Genomic DNA, 13,834 nt, shown 5'->3' on the forward strand with positions numbered 1-13,834 from the left:
TGTTTCATTATCTAAATCAAATTAAAGTTTATGAAATGTTTTATTACAAAGATACGTTTATTGTATTCTGAATAGACGTTAACAAATAAGAAAAATTATTATAGTATATAATAATTACACTCTTTTAATTTAAAAAAATGTAGATTTAAAGAAGCCATTAAATAATTTATTAGTTCATTTGAATAAATCTTTTTATTTATTTTCGATCCAGAATAGGATCTATCGTTTGACCACCACAAATCTGTCCCCATCCGATCAGACGCCAATGCTTCTCGACGCGCCTAGATAGCGCAATCTTCTCGTCAATTTCCGTGCAAACCGGATTCGTTAAGCTAATTTTCGCCAAATCGGCGCGAGTAGCCAGCACTCTGCCGCCGGTGCTTAATGAGCCAATATTTACTAACAATACTTCTCCTCTTGACAATTTTGGTACCTATAATGCCAAAGAGATATTTATGTAAATAAAAAATAATTTTAATTTTAAATAAAATGTATGTATAATTAAAGTATTTCTTACACAACAAATCTGTATCAAAATAAAATATTATAAATCTTAAAATCTAAGAATTATCGCAACAGTATTAAAGAGACAATTTTAATTAAAATATTCTTAAAATCCTGTAATCATGTTTTTGGAGAAACGAATGTTAATTTTGGAAATGTATTGTTGTAGATTTATATATAAATATTGTGGAAATAATTAGTAGACTTACTCTCGCGCCCTTTTTGTCACCCTCAGTTCTCACACCCAACAAACGTTTGAGCAGATAATAGGAAATTTCCAATTCAATAAATATTTGTGGTAACGCGCCAACACTTCCAAGAATTTGACCGACTAAACGATCAGCGCGACAGAGTGTAGGTTCGATTTTGGTTCCAACACCTTAAAATGTATAATAATCTCTTTAGGATTATTTATCATTTGCTGAGATTTTATTTATATTAGGTCAATTATTAATGCAAACATGTATATAAACAAATATTAGAAATATATTTACCTATTAAACCACCCGGTACAGCAAATTGCAATTCATTTTGTTCAGCGAACAAAGATACAATTCGCGAAAATATTGGGCGACAGGTCAGCTTACCTTCGCTGTCCTTAGACACTAATCCTGGTCGGACTTCAATTTCCATGCCGACCTAAAAAAATCATAATATTTATGATTGTTTATGTATAACCTCTTATTTAAGGATATTTAGCTTTATCTTTACCTTTAATACTCCTCTAAGGATACTTCCGCCTGCTACGCCGCCTTTTAAATCATCCACCTCACATCCTGGTTTATTAACGTCAAAAGATCGAATAACAATCAATCGCGGTTCTGATGTAAAATCTCTCATCGGTACTGGAATTTTCTTTGTAATATATTCGCAGAGTACTTCAATATTGTACTTAAGTTGCGCTGAAATCGGTATTATCGGTGCACCTTCCGCTACCGTACCTAATTTAAAGAAAATTATGTAAATATAAAATATACTACATAACATAAATAATTAACTTCTATTAATTTTTTTGTAAATAGAAAATATTTAATATTTCTATCTGTAAGTTATGGTAATTTTAGAAATGCATAAAATTTATATTCTAGATTTTATATAAATATGAAATGACGTGAAAATATAACTAATTTTACATTGAAAAACAATATAATGAAAAATAATAATAAATAATTAGCACCTTGAATAAATTTCAATATCTGTTCATACTGCTCTTTCGCTTGCGCCTCTTTCACTAGATCAATCTTATTTTGTAATATTACTATATGTTTTAGTTTCATAATTTCGATAGCCGCCAAGTGTTCCGATGTTTGAGGTTGCGGACATGACTCGTTACCAGCTGCAATTAAACAATCCATTATTCGTAAAAAAGTATTGAGATATGGGACAATTTGATAAGAGAATAAGAATATCTAAATTATTTACCGATTAAGAGTAAGGCAGCATCCATAACAGCTGCTCCGTTAAGCATAGTTGCCATAAGAATATCGTGTCCAGGACAATCAACGAAGGAGACATGGCGAACTAACTGAAATCTTCCAGAGCAAACTGGGCGCAAGCAGGGGAAGGAATCGTCTTTACTAGATCCACCGGATATGTAGCGCCCTGGTCGGGGACACTTTGGATTTTCACATTCGTAAATCTTAGCATTTGCGTATCCTGAAATAAAAAAAGCAATTAGATATAATTTACATTTCTCCCAAATTCATTTTTTTTTTTCTTCGTCCTGTTTGCGAGAACTCTTTTTGTAAAAAAAGACTGCTCAAGCATACTGTATGTTATTCAGCAACATATTATATGTGTTTATCTGAAATAAATTTAATGTTTTTGTGTGTGCATCCATTAATAAGAATTTTAATATCTCAGATTTAATATTTAATACACATCCAAAGATACATATATATATAAAAAAATTTTTCAAACAATATCTAATTTAAAATGTTCTCATCTCTTGTAATTTTTTTGTTTACCTAGAAATCTAGACGGTTTATCACTAGAAAAAGTTTATTTTATTGTTTATAAAAATTTTTAAATTAAAAAAAATTATATATATTTTATATTTATTATATATAAAATAATTATATAATATATATCATGTTCTTAAAATATTCTCCATTCACCATAGATATAAAAACATGTAGCTATTTACATGTTTTTAGATATAACAAATAGAGTTTCTTCAAAATATTCTAGCTAAGTAATTTTATGTCAAAAAACAAGTGCTCTAATTTGCATATAAATTTTTATTTCAAGTTCATTGACAACAATGACATTTGTATGAGTCTTACAGAGAGAATATGTTTTCTTAGCTATTTTGTTTTGTCTTTTAAAACTGAGAGGGCATCGATATATGTATATAAATAGAGTAATTATTATTCATACTATTTCGCATGAAAAGACAGAATAATAATAGATGAATCTTTTATAAATAAAGAAATTAGAGCAACAGATATCTGGCATATATATGTCGAAATAGATCCGAAATACTGACAATATAGAACTAAAAAGATAATTTATTTCTAATGAGCAACGTATACAAGTTCGCGTCGACTCTTTACGTTCCGAAATGGTTAAGTAAAAAAAAAAAAAAAGAAAAAAAAAGATAGAAAGAAAAACGAAATTCTAACATATATAAAACAAATTATCATATTTATTAACTATTATTAATTATTTACTATTGAAATAATTGTACAATAGCTTTGTGATTACTTAACATAATTGTTGCAACTATGTGTGGTATTAATTATATGCTAATTATTTTATATATTGATAAATATAATAAACTTAATATTTAAAGGTATGTGTATATGTGTGTGTGTGTGTGTATGTGTGTGTGTACGTGTGTGTGTCTACATTTAAACAATATGCTATTTTTTAATGTCTCTAACATTTGATTAAACGTCGTTGTATTTGTTACAGATTTCTTTGGCACAACTCTTATAATGTGATCAAATTTTTAATTAAAAAAGAACAACGTATGTGTCTGGTTGTTTGGAGGACTTAAGCACCTTATATAAATAATGCACCCCAGTTCTGAATGTAAAAAGTCGATTTCTGCCGTTCATCAATTTCAAATATCTTTCCAAAGATTCCCTAATGATTTTTATAGTGTTAAAATTACCTTACAATTTATATAGTATGAAAATAATCGAAAATATGCGTTTTCTCAGAATAAAAATAAAATACCTTTTTTACTTATATCTTAGCATTACGTTTTATCAATTTTAATTTACATATCAATTAGGATACAGAGTTGAGATTATGTATTTTAATATCAAACACACATTCTCTCTCTTTATTTTATAAATAAAGTAACAAAAGTCGTAATTGTGCTCCTCATGAACGAATTAATAAGTGATTCTGGTTATGCAAATAAAAGCAAAATAAATATGTTAATAGAATCTATAACTTACAAGATTATAACGATATTACGATTAACGTGTTAGTGAACACCGAGACATCGTGTGTACACCGATATTTTCGTAGCATTTTCATTATAACAATATTTCATGTCTAAATATATGAATTATACCCTTACAGATGAGAGTAATTCAAACTCGCAGCATCTCTTGTCATCTGACTTTCGAGATAAAGACATCGTGTTTTGTACATTTTTTAATTTTATTTCTTTAAATGCTTATAACATGAATGGAATCTATTAATATATTTAAAAGCTTTAATAATAGAAATTTTAAACTTTTTTCCGAAAGCCCTCTGACTGAAACACTGCAAAATTGGCATACCGGAAATAATATATATAAATGTACGCGCACGCAAGAAATATGAACATATATTCATATTCTCCAAAAAAAATGCAAAATTAACAAATAATTTTTATTGCCATGCTTTCTTATACAATACTGTTTCTCTATATAATAATAAAAGGAGAATACGAATTTTCGTCTCACGCGTTTACCTTTGTACAATTAGTTGAGTATAAAAATAAGCATATAGAATGTATTAAAACAAAACCACATAACAAACAGCTTTGTCATACTCTTTCATAACATTTTTCAGTATATTCAAGAAACTTAACATTAATAACTATTAATTAGATCAGTCAAAAAGTTCGGCTTCATTTACGATACAAATCTGAAACAGGCAATTGTAGAGTGTGTTGATCATTTCTAATATTATTATAAAGTTAAAATCATTTGAGCGTGGAATTAATTCATTTTATTTATGTGCAATGTGCTACTTATTATTTACCCATTTATCAAAAATAAATATTGAAAAAGTGCACATTTGCATAATATTATCAGTTAAATTTTAATAAAATAATAATATTTAGGTTTAGGTATAATATGAATATTTTCATCAAAAATAGTGCTGTCATCAAACGTATATTTGTAAAATTTATTGAAGAGACTGTTGAAAACGTCTGTTGGAAAAGAGTATACGTAATTTAGACGTGATTAATTTTAATTTAGAAAACAAGTCAAGTTATGAGATCAATTTTTTGTTTGGTTGGTTGATTAAATAAAGATCCATATTTAGAACGATTGACGACCAGAAGGATTAATAGTAGAGACAAAAATGTCCAACAACAGAGATTAAAACAAACAAAAAAGCCTGGCAAACTAGTGCTAAAAATTGATTTTTCACTCTCAGAAGATAGTACTGCCTGTATACAAAGGATTGGAATTACAAAAATAAAAATCGAATTAAACTTTTTAACTGATTACTGATATAATTTGATATGACAATAATTCGCATGACAAGTTCATTTAACGAGTCGTATTAATCGTACATCATTGACAAAATGTATAATACAATGAAATACAACAGTAATATCTTTGAAATGTATTATGTATATGTATGTGTGCGTACGTGCATGTGCGTGTGTGTGTGTGTGTGTGTGTGTGTGTGTTTTCATATTTTTCTCTTAATTTCCTCAAAAATTTTGAATAAAAAAATTGTTTAATTGTTAGAAAATTGACTCTTTAATTATAATCAAACTTTTCTATTTTGAACATATCTAAATAATCTTTTTATTCTTAGTATTGTTTCTCAATTTACTAATGATATATATGCGAAATGAGTTTTGTATTCAATATCAAGCAAATGTATGAAATAAGAAACTAGAGCTAAACAAGTTAAGAATGCCAAAAATACGGAGGTATTAAGAATTCGACTGTATTAACACAGTAATCACTGTCCGTAACTTTGCTACAAATTGGATAAACACTGCAATTTTGAGATAATAAAACTAGTCACTTGCATTACTTGAGTTATGTTTACAATATCTCACTTTACTGACAGTCATAACTCAACTCAAAAGGAAAAGTAGAATTTAAATAGATAATTAATAAAAAATTTCAGATTACTTGATCGAATTAATAAGATTACTTAATCAAATTACCTCGACCTAAATTAACTAGTCTTAAATAAATGATTTATTTCTTTCATTCTTCGAATATAATTGTTGCTAGCTCGATAATATATACAGGAAAAAACTGACCTAATCAAAACTAATATCAGTTGAATCATTAAGACAGGCAGCTCGTAACAACTGATATAATCCAAAAATAAACAATCTCTAAAATAAATACCGCCGACACGTTGCAGCGCCGCATTTGCAGAGAGTCCTATTCTTCGAGATATTTTCGGCGTTTGGTTCATTGTCCAGTAGCTGCTGTTGCATCTTCTCATTACCGCCACGTGGTGTCTGGCACGTATAATCAAAAGTAAGCTCCTCGTTCTGCTTAATGTCCTTGATGGCGAAGAGCGCGAGATTCGGCAAGTTTGGATCTAAACAATTGATCCAGATCGCGTATACCGCAAGATTTGGATCGCATGAGTGATTAATGAAGTGCGAGATGTTGCCGTACATGGCGGCGTCTACAGTGTACGGGCACTGGCCATCGGTCTCGTTGTAATCGAGATCAAAGAGATATGTACGACCGGTCACGTCGTATTGTTTGCCGCGTCTCTCCGCTTCCTCGCTACTGATCACTTCGCCCACGTACTGGATGACAAAGGTGCCCTTCTTGATCGCGCGCAGAGTACGCACACCCCAACCACGACCGTTATCCGTTCGAAAAATACATAGTTGCGTACCACTACCACGCTGCACCACACGATTCGGACAAATTAGTGCGTCGCAGGCGCAGCGCTTGTTGCATTCATAAATAGGTGTACCAGGAGGGACACGTATCCGACATGCTGACGTATACGGCAACGATGATACACCGTTCTGTGCGAAACAGCAACCAGACTTTTTACCGGATTCGCAACTGTCACATTCGCAACCGATCGGCGGATCATCCGGTATTATGACACCCGCGCCTGGCAAATAATTGTCGATGTAATAAAAGTCCTGTGGCGCGCTCTCCAAATCCACTAGATTCTCTACTCGTATCGTCGGCTTATTTTTCGTGATACTATTCATCTCGTTCTCCCAGTCCTGTAGCGACTCGAGCTGATCACGACGCAGTTCCAGCAGAAGCATGTACAGGATCTGTTGTTTTATCTTTATTTCCAGTTTGCTGCCACGCAATGGTCTATTGAGATAATGCTCAATATCTGTGTATATATTGTCATCGGCAACAGTGGCAGAGGCAACGGATGTAGTGTCATCGATCGATATATCCTTATACAAAAGAAAGTCCTCGACTTCGCGCACATTTGGATAAAAGTTTGTCTTCGCTTTGAATCGATTGATCAATTTCTGCCGTTTGTTCTCAAATTCACGCAGCAAATCCTCACAATTGAGATTGTGTAATGGCTCCCACGTATTGTACTTGATATCCCAGTTTTTCCATTTGATCAAATAGAACGCCTTGCCATTCTTTTCGCGCTTCTGTATAATCCTCTCCACTTCCCAGAGCTTGCTCGCCTGTTTGCTCGACGCGAAGGATTTGCCAGGTACTGTTAATTCACGATTGTTTTCACTGTGCTTGATATCGTGTAATAACACTCGTACCTCTTTCAATTCGAAGTCACGAGAAATCAGACTGTCATCTCGTGCGGACAATCTACCATCAGACGACGACTCGCAGTCTGACTGTCGACCATCGCTACCTGGATCTCTCATACTTCTGTTGCGTAAACGAGGACGGTTGTGTGCTTCGAGCGCCCGTTGCGTGATGACTTCTCGCTGCGCTCGCAGACGTTTCGATGATACGGAGCGGAACGTATTTCTGTTGTCCAGCTGACGGGATATATTGTTGTTGTGGCTTCCTGTGTTGAGTCTAGGCTGCTTGGCGCATGGTGCGTCAATGCTTCCAACAGGGGAGAGGTGTCGTTTTTGGTAAACGGCTGGCGTTTCACTATCTACGCTGCCGGGTATATCTGCTGATTCGCTGCTGCTACCGCAATCCACTGCGTCTGCAATGCCAAACATTTAAACAGCGTCATTGTTTCATCTTTCGTTTCCTTTTACTTGTAACGACCACTCTCTCCTTTCGCCCACTTTTCTTTTCCTTATATCTGCTTTTTTTCCATTTTTGCTTTTTTCTCTTCAAAGTTCCTTTTCACTTTTTTTCTCGACATGCCGGACGAATAATAGTAACAAATAACAATATTTTCTGAAGAGATATCCGACTTTTTTATCTTAATCACAGCTTCAGAGATTACAAAAAAATCAGAGGTTTTCACATTTGCACATTTGGCATTAAATCTATTTTTCTACTAAAACACAATGCATATTATTTCGATTTACATTTTAATGAAACGTATAACGCAATCTCTCATGACACAATTATCATATCTTATATAAAGTCTTCATGTCATCGTTATATCATAAATATCCATGTAAAAAAGCTGATAGACATTTTATTACAAATAAATTTCACTAACACACAAATAATATACAATGACGTAGGTACAAATATTATAGACATACATAAATTAGTACTAGACTATATTAATATTGTGATTTTTGTATGTGCCTCAATTTTACTGTTAAATGCTGAAGAGATTAAAATATATATTTGTGAGTAAAAATAAAATAAATAAAATCAAAGTAAAAGATCATAAATTCGCATTTTGAAAATGTACATACATTTCATCTTAAATAAATAATATAATATATGCTGTTATTAAAGCAAAAAGCAGTTTAATAGTCTGTATAATTACATTTGTGTAATTTTGGTCATAATTGCATGCTTTTCTTTGAAATAATTAATTTTAAATTGTTATTACAGTATAAAAATAATACTTACCTTTCTTTTATCTCAATTTTTCTCACATATTAAAAAAGAGAAACATTTCATAATTTAATCAAAATGACCATTCTCAACAATTGAGTAATTATTAGATCATTTGATTATTTAATATGATAATTACTATTTTAACCATAATCAATATATAATATCACCATTTCACCAAATGTCTTACACATTTGTTGTATGACATAATTAAAAAAAATATTATTTCTTTCAATAAACGTTCAAAGGATTTTTTATTGTTCATAGTTGTGCACTTTCATGAAAAAAATAAACCGACACAAAAATACTTTTGCAAAAGCATTTCAACAAGTATATTTGTGCAACATTTTTCTTTGTATTAAATTAAAAGAATTGCAATATGCAATATGTAGTGGAAAAAATATTTAATATATTTTAATGGACTCACCGAGTTTAATGGTGATATTCCTTTCTAGTTCATTTTTAAAACGAACAGTCTGCACTCCTGAAATGGCTTTTACAATTGTCGACTTGCCATGTGCTACATGCCCAATGGTACCTGTAATAAATTTAGAATACATTTAGAATAAAAATATCAAAATAATATCAAATTTTAAGGGGATGGTGGACTACCCATCGAGTTCTAATCTAACAAAACAATATATTTGCTTAATATAAAAATTGTAATTTATACACATAAAATAAAATAGGTTCTTCTGGGACAGAATTGTATGAAAGATGTGATTTTATGTGTATAAATTGCAACTTTTATATTATGCAAATATATTGTTTTGTTAGATTAGAACTTGATAGGTAGTCCAGCATCCCCTTAAAATAGAATTAAAATATATATTAAATAAATTTCAAATTAAAAAAATCTTGTATACTCACCAATATTAATTGTAGCTTGCCTGCTGATCACCTCACGTGACAATGCAGTTAATTTACTAACATCCTATGCAAAACCAAAGAATAAACATTATCTTCTTTAAATACTTACAGCACTTTACAACATCAATCAAATTCAATTTAATTAAAACCATCACTTAAGGTATTTTTAAGTGCTATTTTTATAATCGAAGTGTATTTATCTCTAATATAAAACAATATTTTTGATTTTATAATAATAATAAATAATTTATAACTATTATCATTTCTAGATTTTTATACAGAAAACTTTGATTCAAAATTAATGAAAAATTTTATTACTAAAATTTGACTTGGTGTCTATGGAAAATATTACATCATTCCGGACATCCTGTATATATGTATGATGTAATATTTTCCATAGACATCAAGTCAAATTGTAGTAATAAAATTGTTAATTAATTTCAAATCAAAGTTTTCTGTATAAAAATGTAGAAAATCGCCCGCAATACTTCGGGAAGTAGATTTATATAGCTTTTTCCTCCTTTTTGAATCTTGAATCACTTCCCGAAGTACTGCAGACGATTTTCCTGACATTATGCCTGTATGTTTTTTTTTTCTAACAGAAAAGAGATAAATGATATTTCTGTCACGGATAATCAATCACACTTCACATTTACAGGAATAAACATTCCAACCCTATCATTGCATAATTAAAATAATATTACTGCATTAAACAGAATAACGCATTTTTATAAAATTTGCAGACAGTATTAATAAAAAGTGAAAAATTCGCGGGAAAGAAAATGTACGATTGGCGTATGTTATAAGATAATCGAGAGGTATACAATCTGCTATTTTTATAAATAGTACAGTGAATAGTAAGTAAAGAATGATCGATCATCTCTTTCTATTAATAATAATTTCATATAAAATATGCAGAGGCAAAGTTAATTTCGTTGGTCAAATTCACCATAAATCTCAACCGCAATTTACGCCATTAAGGCCCGATTGCACCAACATTATTTTGGATTTAAGTGAGACTTAAACATGTGTCTATCTTTATATTTTTTTCTAAAAAGACAGATATATATTTAAGTATCGTTTAAAGCCAAAATAATGTTCATGTAATCGGGCCTAACTTCTTGATAAGACAAAATCTTAGACAGTTAAAAACTTTTGTATTTTATATTTTTCCTTTTTTTAAAGAAAACTGTTATACGAGTTTAATTTATGGTATGTGGAAAAAAAAGATTATTTTTTCAAATACGTATATATATATATATATATATATATATATATTTATATATATATATATATATTTAAATGAGTCAATATCGTCGTCCAGACGAATCAGTATGTTGGGGAAAAAACAAGGTTAAGTGGCGAGCGCAAACTGACGCGGCGCGCAAACGACCATCGTCGAGACTTACGAGCTTCGACAGGTCCTGTTTGTAGAGATTCGGCTGGCCGGTAGTAACACCAAGTCCTTCTTCGCCACCCATCTTCTATTACAGTAATGTTCAGTGTATAATTACAAGCTCGCACTTATCACGTTCGTTTCGGAAAAGTGCGAAGAACCAAGAGACTTGGCTAACGGCTCCGATCGTGACGGCAGGGGAGGTAGAAGGGAGGGAGATAAAATCGCGCCAGCGCGATGTGCGAGGTGCAAGGTACTCTCCACTCGCGCGACGAATCGTGCTCTTTCGCGATTGGTGGATACTTTTGCTCGGTGTCCACGTTTGCCTTAAGTTTTATTCGTCGATATCGAACTTCTCGAAGCTTGTTGAAAACAAACCCTTATAACATTTTGTCCTTATCGACTTTATTATTTACATGAATACTGTGTTATCTATCTATATGTTCTTATTTTATTCATCATTTATCAATTTTATATAGAATATAAAGAATTTTTGTTATGATGGGACATATTTTTTTAATTTATATTTTATTGAAACATGTGATTTCTTAACTCAATTGGTTTATTGAACAGCTTGGACATATAAATAATGTTAAGTGTGTAAAGTTCTTGGTGTTCATAAAATAATTTTATGTATAATGGAACACCGTCCAAGTTGATTGGAAATTTCATTCTTCGCCAATATACAGATTTTTCTCCTCTCGTATTTCTTCTTTTTCCAATAATGCATTCTCATTCTATTTGTTCGAACTAGAAATTGAGAAACTAATTATTCTCCAGGATATTCTTAATCCAGAGCTGCAGCACCAGAAATAATTTCAATCAATTCTCTAGTGATCACAGCTTGTCGAGTACGATTGAAAGTAAGAGTAAGTTGGTTAATCATTTCGCCGGCGTTTTTAGTGGCACTGTCCATCGCTGTCATACGGCTGGATTGTTCGCTGCAAGCACCTTCTTTCATCGAATAAAACAACAATGAGGCGAGCGAAAATTCTACATAGCTCTGTATCACCTCCTCGTCAAGCGAGTCGTATATTGATAGCTTCGGTGCGGCAATCACCGCGTTTTTATCGAATAGTGGCAGATTATCAACTGCATATGACACCACAGATTTAAATCTGTTGTATACTATACGTCCAGAACCAAAGGAATAACTGGAAAAAAATAATGCAAACAAAATTTATATTATTCTTACGTGCCATATTTTTGAAAAAATTTAATGGCACACATTCTGTATAACCAAAAGAAAAAATTCAAATAGTTAAGTTACAAATATTTAAATAGTAATATATATAAGTTAGATATAATATTTATATCTAACTACAATATAATGATAATACATACATAGTAAATTGCAATACTACAAATTAACTGTTTAAATAGTAATATAATAATTATTCTGAGTTTAAGTGATTATTATTTAGTTATTTAAGTTATATATCTTTAAATTTATATAATTAACTGAGCTAAACATACCCGCTGTTCATTATTTCTATGGCTATCTTAGCTGCATCATTGAATGTCGGTGGCTTACGGCCAACCTCGGATGCGACAAAGAGTATATTGTTTGCGAAGATTCGCTGGAGGATCGCTCGGGATTTTTCACCAACACATATGATTTTTGTGTTCTCACGTTCCTTGGGATCGGCCAGTAATTGATCGCGAATGTTACGGGATACTCCAGTATGTACAGCGCCGCACAGACCACGATCGCTGGTTATGGCAACAACGAGCTTCTTCGGCTCCTCCGGTGGTGCTTGGATCTCAGCTTGCTCATAAAACGTCTTTGTGCCAATGCCGAGAGGACGAGCCTGCTGCAAGTCGCGCTCTGCACGATTGTACTTGGCCGCCGACACCATCTTCATGGATGCCGTGATCTTTTGAGTACTTTTGACAGACTTTAGACGTATGGAGATAGCTTTGAGAGTGGCCATCCCTCTTTGTTGTTGCCATTGCTGATCCTGTGCAGCCAACCGCAGGATTGCTGACAAACGGTTGTTGAACATCGCTGTTGGATGTTAGATCCCTACAAATTTAAATTTTAGGAACTATATTCAGCACTTTTCAAACCACAATAATTATAATTATTTTGTTACAAGTTACAAAATATTTAACACCTTTATTTTTTTGTATAAAATATGCATAAATATTTCATACTATTCTTAACATTATTTATAGATTAAAACATAGAATTCAATTTTTTATTATTCTGTAGAAAATCATTAACATAATAACTACAAATATATTGAAAAATCATGATATACAGAATATTGCATGTAGCTTTATGATAATAATATATGTAAATGACAATGTTATTAAAAATAATAAATATGTTGTGTAAAAAAACTGTAAGAAAAAATTTGTGACATTTTATACTTCTCTAACTAGATATCTCTTTCTTTATGAAATATCTTTTTTCTAATGTGTAATTGTTTGCTGATAAAGTAATTATTATACGTAGAAGTCAATGTAATTGATTTAAATTAATAAATATGATATGTCAAGTCTGACAATATAATGGATAATTTTAAACACAGCCACAGTAGCACTATCATTTATGTAATAGCAGACAGGGCTGGTCAGGAAATGAGCGCGCGAATAAATCTTTTACTCATTTTCACAGAATCAGATCGAGTACGTGACACAAATATTTGGGAATAGCTCAGAGCAATGCAGATAAACCGACACTCACCAACCAATTCCGAAATAATTCCTACAAAATCACAAAAAACTCTTCACTTCTCGTTTCCGTATGCGGAAACCACGAACCACGAAGGAGATCCGTGCACACGTAACGCGACGTTAAGGCGAATTCGCAATTATCAAAGATCCACGCGTCATCTGCAAGCGATAAATGTCACTATATATTGATAGGGAAATCTGGGATGGATCTACTACATATGTAATTTATATTTTA

The 13,834-nt window shown here is 31.6% G+C and overlaps 2 protein-coding genes across 3 annotated transcripts; both read right to left on the minus strand.

Annotated features, from left to right (window-relative positions):
• Positions 1-38: 38 nt before the first annotated feature.
• Positions 39-11,139, minus strand: Su(var)3-9 (suppressor of variegation 3-9). 2 transcript variants are annotated; one of them, XM_072898874.1, is made up of 9 exons: positions 10,931-11,127; positions 9,522-9,585; positions 9,079-9,189; positions 1,927-2,160; positions 1,682-1,840; positions 1,216-1,445; positions 999-1,143; positions 714-883; positions 39-433 (listed from the first exon to the last, which is right to left on the minus strand). In XM_072898874.1, exons 1-9 carry the CDS (start codon positions 11,000-11,002, stop codon positions 197-199), a joined length of 1,422 nt encoding a protein of 473 aa, XP_072754975.1. In that variant the 5' UTR covers positions 11,003-11,127; the 3' UTR covers positions 39-196. The 2 variants fall into 2 exon arrangements, with proteins under 2 accessions (XP_072754975.1, XP_072754974.1); XM_072898873.1 differs by lacking the exons at positions 39-433; positions 714-883; positions 999-1,143; ... (1 more) ...; positions 1,682-1,840; positions 1,927-2,160 and adding an exon at positions 2,727-7,830 and having other exon boundaries at positions 10,931-11,139.
• A 322-nt stretch (positions 11,140-11,461) lies between these two features.
• Atpsyngamma (ATP synthase, gamma subunit) lies at positions 11,462-13,747 on the minus strand. The gene is made up of 3 exons (XM_072898875.1): positions 13,610-13,747; positions 12,394-12,943; positions 11,462-12,071 (listed from the first exon to the last, which is right to left on the minus strand). The coding sequence occupies exons 2-3, from the start codon at positions 12,921-12,923 to the stop codon at positions 11,705-11,707; spliced, it is 897 nt and encodes a 298-aa protein (XP_072754976.1). The 5' UTR covers positions 12,924-12,943; positions 13,610-13,747; the 3' UTR covers positions 11,462-11,704.
• Positions 13,748-13,834: the final 87 nt, after the last annotated feature.

This window comes from Anoplolepis gracilipes, chromosome 9 (assembly GCF_047496725.1).
Source record: "Anoplolepis gracilipes chromosome 9, ASM4749672v1, whole genome shotgun sequence".
NCBI classification, from domain to species: Eukaryota; Metazoa; Arthropoda; class Insecta; order Hymenoptera; family Formicidae; genus Anoplolepis; species Anoplolepis gracilipes.

Bases quoted from the DNA above. Each gene is read 5' to 3' on its own strand.
- Atpsyngamma (XM_072898875.1), bottom strand. From the start codon at position 12,923: ATGTTCAACAACCGTTTGTCAGCAATCCTGCGGTTGGCTGCACAGGAT. The intron at 12,072-12,393 runs GTATGTTTAGCT...ATTTTTTTCCAG, and splicing joins ATAGAAATAATGAACAGCGG to TTATTCCTTTGGTTCTGGAC.